This window comes from Dama dama, chromosome 21 (genome assembly GCF_033118175.1).
Source record: "Dama dama isolate Ldn47 chromosome 21, ASM3311817v1, whole genome shotgun sequence".
In the NCBI taxonomy this organism is placed as follows: domain Eukaryota; kingdom Metazoa; phylum Chordata; class Mammalia; order Artiodactyla; family Cervidae; genus Dama; species Dama dama.
In genome coordinates this window covers 20,347,354-20,356,551 of record NC_083701.1, presented here as the reverse complement: position 1 = coordinate 20,356,551, position 9,198 = coordinate 20,347,354, and the positions used below count along the sequence as shown (strand labels likewise).

Below are 9,198 nucleotides of genomic sequence, written 5' to 3'. Positions count from 1 at the left end.
GCCTACGTGTTTAAAGGTCATGGCTACCAGGAACCCGTTTCCTGTCTCTTCCTTAGTGTAACTGGACAAATATCCGTCATCATCTTCTTAAGAACTGTGGGGTGTTTGTGTTGTACCAGGGGGTCCGCACGGTTGTAGGTGCCTACAGGAGGGATTGGGCAGGGCTGGGGGGCCTGTCCACAGGAGGACTCGCCGCCAGCCACGTGGCCAGTCCCATGAGAACACAGGTTTGTCTGGTGCTTTGGCAGGTGTCAGGGCCGAGGGACTAAGTCCCCATCTTGGAGACAGCCCCATCCTCACGTGTGACGATACCCGTGAGTATCACCTACTCATGAGCCGGACCAGCCTGTTTCAAGTGCTTCCCCAACACAGCTCAGTGTCCAGGGCAGTCTCCCTGCCAGTGATCATAAACAGCAAACCAAAACCTGGGGTCTGGGAAGACCAGACTGAGCTGTGTTCCTTGTCCTGTAAGCTCCCACTTACACAGAGGCTGTTCCGCTGGGGTGTGTGGGGTCCAAGTCTTCCTTCACACTCGGAACCCAAGTCCCTCTGTCCTCTCCTTCCACAAGTGAGGGTCCCTCCTGGGTGGAGGCAAGATTGCCATCTCAGTGGCACCTGCAATCTCTGCATAGCGCCGGACATTTGATGTGCAGGAGGAGAGGAGGTAACCGAAATTAACCAGGCAGGTGGCATCCTCATGGAGGCATTAGGCTGGACCCTTCCTGGGCTGGGGAGGACAGAGGAGGACAGGATGCTAAAAGCACAGGAGTTCTGAAGTTGAGGATCGTTCTTTCTATTGTGATGCCTTTAAAGGCTTTGGAGGAGGGTCTGCAGAGGCTGATGAATCACATCCCAGCATAAGGTGGCCTGGCTCCCAGCACCGTGGATACCCCTGTGGGTGCCTTATCTGGAGACCAGAAGTGTCAGATCTAATCCCAGTGAGGCTGAGAAAGTCCACACCTGGGCAGGGCCACACCTCACCTTCTTGGCCAAGGGCCAAGGGGCAGCCCTGCCTTGGAGGACCCCCAGTTCCCGTGCTCCAGCCCCTCCCACACTCAGTTCCCAGTGCCAGTACAAGGTTTCCTCATGACAGCCCAGATCAACCACAGTCACCCTGCTCACTGTCATATAAGGGACATAGCACATCTGTAAACACCACTTGTGTTTCCACAAACCAAGTAAGCCATCGTTAATTCAGAACAGAGTAAAAAAAAAAAGTCAGGGTTTAAATAACAGTCTCCTGAAATTGGGGCAATTACAAAATGAGGTCAAGCTCCTGTCCTGGGTGTGCAGATTGTTCGTCCACCACCCGGAGGTGACAGGTCTTGCTAGAGTCTGGAAAGGAAAGCAGGTGCCTTCCAGAGCCCACCAGCAGGGGTCGCTGTGCGCCCACAGATCCCGGAACCGCAGCGCGGAGGACAAACACCCTCTCTCTGCAGTCTTTCCTGTTCCTCTAACTGCACAGTCCACAAGTACAGACAGGACATCGGGGGCCCCGCATGTCTTTGACCTTGAATGACACAGTAACCGCGGGGCAGCCGCCAGAGGCAAGAGGGACTCCAAAATCGTAGCTGGAAATGAGGTTCAGAGTCCAAGGGATTCAACATAAAATGCATCTCATGCTGTCCCCACGCTCAGCAAGATTTTCTGCTTGGTGTCAGATGTATAGCATTTGTGGTGTCTCCTGACCACAATATCAGAGCCAGATGGACACACACAGAACCTGTGGCAGGGAGACTGGCCAGTGGAGGCCCCGCACACCCAGGAAGGACAAACACCCACACACCACACAGGACACAGACAGCCTGCTCCCCCATGGTTCCTTACCTCGGTTCTCCCTTGCGCACACACACGTGTGTGTGTCCCTCACACTGACGTCCCTGAGCAGACACACGTGTGTACCTGAGTTCCATCCACGCCCCTGGAGGACAGGGACCCTGCTTGTCACGAACCTCAGAACATCTTAGCAGAACCCGACACGCACTCTGATTGTCTCCCTTCTGCCTTGGGAAATATTTGTCCCCAGATCACCATAAAAGAAATAAAGGAAGAGTACCGAACATAATTTACAGACAGAGAAACCCAGGAACCCAAGGAAACGTTTACTTCTCTTTCAGGGGCTGGTTGACTTTACCTGAAGCTGAGTTCCATCATGAGCTAGAACACATACATGTACATCTGTGTACAAACACAGACACACACAACACCATGAGGCCGCTCACATGTTTGTCATTCAAAGTTCAGTATCACAACCACTTTATTCCTATCTAAATAGTTAAGAAGTCAGCTGCACGCTCTAATATTCTCTGGATATCACAGTCAAACCAGCGACATTCCATGACTGCATGTCTTTCAACAGAGGTAATCCCGCCCCCGCCCACACCAGGGTAATGGCCCAAACTGAAGTTGGAAAAGACGCCATTGGTCTCAGGAGCTGGTTCTCTGTCTTGGCTGAGCTGTGGCTTCTTCTGGAGCTGGAATCACTCCATTTCCTTAGCTCAGTATCTGTACTGCTGCTCCCACACCTGAGGACCTACCTGCACACAAATCTTCCTGCAAAGTACACAAACCTGAGATGCACTCCCAAACCTCATGCATCTACTTTATTCTCCGAGTTGGCAAGGCAAGAATATGTCTTTCACTGAAAAGCCTGGGTCTGGGAGAAACCCCACTGGCACACGAAGCTGTGGGGAAGGGCTGGCCCCCCACAAGGTCACAGAGTTGTCTACAAGTCTTCTCCATCAGCTTCTTCAGAAAACAGAGCAAAGGAGAGCCTGCCTGCTAAGCCACCCCAGGTCCTGCCTAATAAAACTTCGTGATGAGTAAGGAACCAGGTGATGTGGGCCTCCCCACAGATCACAGGTAAGGTGAGGCACTCCTGCCAGTGGGACTCAGCCACAGGGCGGGTATTGTTAGAGCCCCACTTCCTCCAGCAGGACCGAGATTCTCTGGGGAGTCAGGCCAGGGAGCCTGGACACTGCCCTCGGACCATCCTCCCTCCCCTCGCTTCTCTGCCCCACAGCAGGCTGAGCCTGTCCCCACCTTGTCCTTTGTCGGGAGGCGCTGCTGTGCCCCCAGCTGCTCCCTGGCTGGGCTGCAGGTCAGTAACATCTCAGGACAAGTGTCCTTCCTCCCTGTTCCTGGCCACCTGAGCCATCAGCCCAGGACTGGTTTCTTGCAGAACAAGAGCAAGGTTGGGAATGCGCTGCCCCAGTGACACATGTAAGCCAGGGGTCTGTGCCTCCATGCAGGGCTCTGTGCTGGGCAGTGACTGCCCCAGTGACACATGGAAGCCAGGGGTCCTTGCCCCCACGCAGGGCTCTGTCCTGGGCAGCGACTGGGCCAGTTTCTGGCCCGCAGGAGAGGAACTGCCACAGGTCTGAGCAGAATCCCTGCAGTGGGTCTTCTTGCAGCGGGGGAGGTGTCCCAATGGTCTCCTCTATCTGCCATCCTCACCAGCCCCGAGGTGTCTCAGCGGGGCGCCTGTGCCCTGACTCACCTGGGGCTGGCCCTTCCTGCAGCAGAGCGGACCTCACACGGGCCTGGCAGACCTGTGCGAGAACACGCCTCAGACAGGCTCCTGACACCCTCGCCGCCTGGCAGGCGCGGGAACACGTCCGACTCTGCCCGATGTCCACGTGACGAGGCATCTGTAACGCAGATTCAAGGGCTATCCCTTGAGGAGTGAAATACTGTTCAGCTCTTAGAGCGGATTGTTCACATACACACTTAAGCAGGTCACCCTGTGCTGTAATTATCGACCAACAAACAAACACCAGAATGCCTGCAGCCCCCTCACTGTGCTGAGCAGACTCCGGGTGGAGCTGAAGGAGGAAGTCAGCGCATTGGCATCTGGGTTTTCTCAAGGGGGTCGCGTCCCTGACAAAGCGCCTCCTGCAGGAAACGGGCTGGGAGGGGCGAGGAGGGCTCCTGTCCCAATAAACCGGCCAACCTGAAATGAAAGCGCTAGCCGCTCAGTCGAGTCCAACTCTTTGAAACCCACCCCATGGATTGTAGCCTGCCAGGCTCCTCTGCGCATGGACTTCTCCAGGCAAGAATACTGGAGTGGGTAGCCACTCCCTCACCAAACAGAAGTTCAGAAAGTTGCTCTGGGTTATCCTGCAGTTCATGGTTGGTGGAGGACTCTGATGCATAGTCCTACTTTCCTGGCACCCAGGAAAACTGCTTCTTTCAACATAGAGGTTCATCTAAATTCCTTTCTCTGGTGCTTGAACCAGTGACTCTTGGAAGGAAGGTACAGGGATCCTCCACAATAGCCCAGGCAGCTGGGGCCCCGCCCTCCCTGCCGCCTCACCGCAAGATTAAGAAGTTATGTGCCAGACATGCGCCTTCCTCTTGCAAGTCTTGACTTCAACTGTTATTTTTCCACTTGTTTTTTTTTTTTTTTTTTTCTTTTCCTCCCAGCACCTGTTCGAATCAAGGGTAGGGTGGTCTGACTGCAGATTTGTTCTTTCCTTAATCTTTAAGCAAGAGGTGGAAAGGATGAGAGATGCTTGAAAACATGGTTGAAATGTCATTTTTACAACGAGCCACTAGTGTATTTTTCGACTCAATACCGTGCACAAAATCAAGGTGTTTTTGCTAGTTACCCAGCTAGTTTAGAAACTTAACCAAGCGCTACAGAGGAGGCACCCTTTCCTTTAAAACGCCACACAGGAGAGTAGCAGAGAGATGATGCGGTGACTTTATACTGAAAAACCAGCACCACATAAAGCAAATAAATGTTTGAAACTATTGTCCCTAACGGCTCATTCACGCTTTTTTCCATTTAAAAAAAAAAAAAAACAACAACAACACCTAGTGATGCATGAAAAGATAGAAGCGCTTCTCAGAGGCCTCTGGGAGAGCCCTTTCCAGATTCCCACGGCAGGGACCTCAGTTTATCCTTCCCTCTCATCCTGGGGGGCACGCTTCTCCCTGGAAGTGGGTCCTTCGGAGGACGCAAAGCGCTTCTTTCAAGCCCGGACGTTAACAAGTGACACGACCGCTTTATTTCCCGAGGAAGCGCCCCCACCCCCCACCCCCAGCCGCCGGGACACGAAGCGCATCCCCAGCGCGCGAAGCGGGCGGGTCTCGGCCCGGGCTGCCCCCTTGCAGGCCCGCGGCTCACTCACTGGGGCTTTGTCTTCGCCGCTACCTTCCTTTTTCAAAAGCCAGGAGTGAATTGCTCCGTTCCTGTGCGCGCCAAACCTCTCCAAAGCCACGAGGCTCCAGGAGCCCAGAGCCCAGCCTCCCCAGCCGGCGCGGAGCCCGCACCTGGAAGCCAGGCCCGGCCGGCGGACCCAGCGCGCCCGGAGTAAAGACGCCCGGCTCTGCGCTCAGGAAGGAAAACGACCTCTCCCGAAAAGACTGAAGCAGTTTTTTCCTCTCCACTGAAAGCCGGGGCACAGCCCATTTTGAACCAGAATAATTTAGTCTGACAACAGATTCCTCCTCTGCTCACAGCTGGCCCAGAGGGAGGAGCTGAAATCTGAACCTCTCGGCTGTGATTGGACCCTTCTCGCGAAAGAGAGGAAAAAAAGGCCTCCCCGCCGCCACCGCGGGCTCAGTCCGCGAGGAGCCCGCGACCTGGCGGCGCCGCACGCGCACCTGCGGGGCAGAGATGCTGTAGGACCGCGCGCCCCGCGCCCAGCGCCCCGCGCCCCGCGCCGCCGCCAGGATGCCGCGCTCCTTCCTGGTCAAGAAGCATTTCAACGCCTCCAAGAAGCCCAACTACAGCGAGCTGGACACACACACAGGTAAGGGGGGGGGCCAGATGTCCGCACCTCAGTCTGTAAATGGGTAACGACAGGGGTGTGCCGCCTCTCGACTTCAGTACGAAAGAGCTGGACACCCAGGCTGTTTGCTCCCGAAAGAGCGGTCCTTGCTCAGATCGTTCGGTCTCGGGTTTAATTCAAAACTTCCACACTCTGAGCTGGCGAGGAGAACTTCCCCGGGCTCTTGCGACGTCACGTTCCGCAGCGTGTACATACTTGCATAATGAGGACGTGGAGGCTGGGTGAGGCAGTGCGTGAACGTTGAATTATTGCCTTTTTCATGTAATAAGGCTCCTTTCCTCCAGAAAGCGGCTTGATTTACGCCAATCCTTGCACTTACCGGCGTGAGCCAAGCAAGCAGCCCACGCATGAGGTGGAAGAGAACTTTTCTGTATCTTTAGAAAGTGGGTAGGTTTCCCCCTGCGCTTGCTGGTCTCAGGGCCGGGCAGCCCCCCACACTCGCTCATGTGCGGGGCGTGGGGGGTGGTGCAGAAATGAGCCTTAAGCACAGTGACCGCGAGCAGCGGCGGCGGAAAAGTAATGTCCTCCCAGCGCCTTCCTGCTCCTAGGAGTCTGTCTCCTTGTTCCCTGCGCTTTCGCGGTGCCCTCTGTCTCACGCCCCGCTCCTCTCCTGTCTCCGCAGTGATTATCTCCCCGTGTCTCTACGAGGGCTACCCGGTGCCTGTCATCCCGCAGCCGGAGGTCCTCAGGTCGGGAGCCTACAGCCCCATCGCCGTGTGGACCACCGCCTCTCCCTTCCACGCCCCGCTGCCCGCCGGCCTCTCCCCTCTGTCCGGATACCCCGCATCCTTGGGGCGCGTGAGTCCCCCTCCTCCGTCCGACACCTCATCCAAGGACCACAGCGGCTCCGAGAGCCCCATTAGCGACGAAGAGGAAAGGCTACAGTCCAAGCTTTCAGACCCCCACGCTATCGAAGCTGAAAAGTTTCAGTGCAATTTATGCAATAAAACCTATTCGACCTTCTCGGGGCTGGGCAAACACAAGCAGCTGCACTGTGACGCCCAGTCCAGGAAATCCTTCAGCTGTAAGTACTGTGACAAGGAATACGTGAGCCTGGGCGCCCTCAAGATGCACATTCGGACGCACACCTTACCTTGTGTCTGCAAGATCTGCGGCAAGGCGTTCTCCAGACCCTGGTTACTGCAAGGGCACATCAGAACTCACACTGGTAAGAGAAACGCATAGTCAGGGTGTCACCGTCCAGCAGAAGGAAGCTCTGGGCTGGCCGTCCGATTTGCCTTAAGTGGTGACACAGTACTTTTGATGATGGATGTTCGTTTTTAGCTACTTCCTGACGACTCCAAATGTCCTCAGAGCAGAAAGGGCTCCACTGCTTGCTAACAGCCTCTGCTCCCGAGACTGCAAACAGCATTTAGACTTTGGAAAGTTAGATTCAGGAGGTTTGGTCTCAAAGATCAGTTAGCAAATCAGGAGAGATGTGCTTGGCCGTTTGTTCTGTGAAATGTCTCCCAATGATTAGCAAATACCGATGTTGTTCTCCCAATCAACTGATTAGGCAGACAGACCAATGAAGTTTTTGGTTCTTGGGTTTTTTGTTGGTTACATTCTTGCTGTGCTGTCTCTCACCCACAGCAAGTTGGATAGCAGGGCTGAATTTGCTTTCCGTTGTTTGCTTTTGTTTTGTTTTTGCTGCTGAGTTTTCTATTCCTAGCACAAAATCACCCTGCCAGGAGCGGGGGCACTCACCCAGGCTTAGTCATAATACAGAAGGAGGGAAAAGGGGAACTGTTGGGAAACCTGGGGAGGAGCTGGCCGTTAGCTGCACCTGCCGAAGAAGAGAGCTTGAACAAGCCAAGTCCTAGCATGACAGGAATTATTTCTGCAGGACTGGCAGCAGGAATTATATATTTTTTAAATTTTTTTAATTTGATTTTTTTTTAAGTGCAACTTTCACATTTGTCTTAAAGGGCCAGACATTGAAACAAGTATCAGTTAAGGGGGATTTGAATCAAGTTTTGCTCCTTCTCATGCTTTTGGCAAAGTGTGAAGATTGCTCGTAAGCCTCTTCTGGATTTGCATTTCCTCTGAAAACACTGACCATCTTTCTTTCTCCCCACCCCGCCCCACCCCCCCAGGGGAGAAGCCTTTTTCCTGCTCTCACTGCAGCAGGGCCTTCGCAGACAGGTCCAATCTGAGGGCTCACCTGCAGACGCACTCGGACGTCAAGAAATACCAGTGCAAGAGTTGCTCCAAAACCTTCTCGCGGATGTCCCTCCTGCACAAGCATGAGGAGTCTGGCTGCTGTGCGGCGCACTAGTGACACACCCCTGTTCACTTTTGTCACGCATTTTACTTGTCACTCCGCCTCTGAGCGACAAGCAAAAGTCCAAAGGCATTTTGTCTTGTGCTGACAAACTCGAATAATATGTATAGACACACACACACACACACACACACACACACACACACGGCTGCCAGGGCAGGGGATTCCATGTGCATCAGATTAATCCTTTCCGAGTGAAGTTTAAAATGACCGTATATTTACTGACCGATTGATGGAGAGGATAAAAGACAAGAATCTTGCTCTTCTATGATGAAGCAAAAAGCACATTGCATCTTTTCTTACTAAGAAAGAATGCAAAGATTTACTTTGCTGCCAAAGCATTTCAACTGCAAAGAACAGTGTTTCCTTGTACGGGATTTGTAATAGATTTTCCTATAGGACAAGAATCTGCCAGACACTATCTCAGGTGCCTTATAAAGTATTCCAAGTTCACTTTATTACATGTGTCATGTCTGGTCACCATCCTTGAACTGAAGCCTGCTTTGTTACCTGTCGTACTTTAAACTTTGTTTTTGAGGGAGAGAGGGAGAAGGAAAGAGAGAAAGAACAAGAAGGAAAAACACAAGAGAATGTATTAAAAGTGTTTTTTTCTTCGTTTTTTGGCCAATAAATAGTATGTGCCTTCGGGAGTCGGGAAAGACTATTTTGAACATTCCTGGTGCATGCTCCATGTCTTATGTTTTAAAAGATTTTTAATGATTTTCTAAAATCAACTAAAGATGGGAATAAGTGCAACAAAGGATTTTTAGAAACTCTGTGATGTACTTAAACAACTTTAAATGCATACAACAAATGCAATCCACAACTGCACCCCTTCTAGCTGTCTTTTTAGTTAACTGTATAGTTGATGAGTCCATGTAAATTTGTGTTTATTTTTATATGATTGAATGAGTTTTGTATGAAAGTGAAAAGTTGTCTATAGCCAATGCCTATAAACAACCTGAAGACTTGTGAAATTTACATTTCTTTTTTTAAAAAAAAACAGTTTTCAAGGTTCTTTTTTACAATAAACATTTTTGATTTAAAATCTATTGTTTGTATGCTCTCAGAAACTTTACTTACTTCATGATTAGTTCAAACAACTATATAAAGAAC

General features: G+C 52.1%; 1 protein-coding gene across 1 annotated transcript; it reads left to right on the top strand.

Moving 5' to 3' along the window:
- Positions 1-5,606: 5,606 nt before the first annotated feature.
- On the top strand, positions 5,607-9,134 carry SNAI2 (snail family transcriptional repressor 2). Its single transcript, XM_061123289.1, has 3 exons — positions 5,607-5,759; positions 6,421-6,966; positions 7,895-9,134. Exons 1-3 carry the CDS (start codon positions 5,681-5,683, stop codon positions 8,074-8,076), a joined length of 807 nt encoding a protein of 268 aa, XP_060979272.1. The 5' UTR covers positions 5,607-5,680; the 3' UTR covers positions 8,077-9,134.
- The last annotated feature ends 64 nt before the right edge of the window (positions 9,135-9,198 follow it).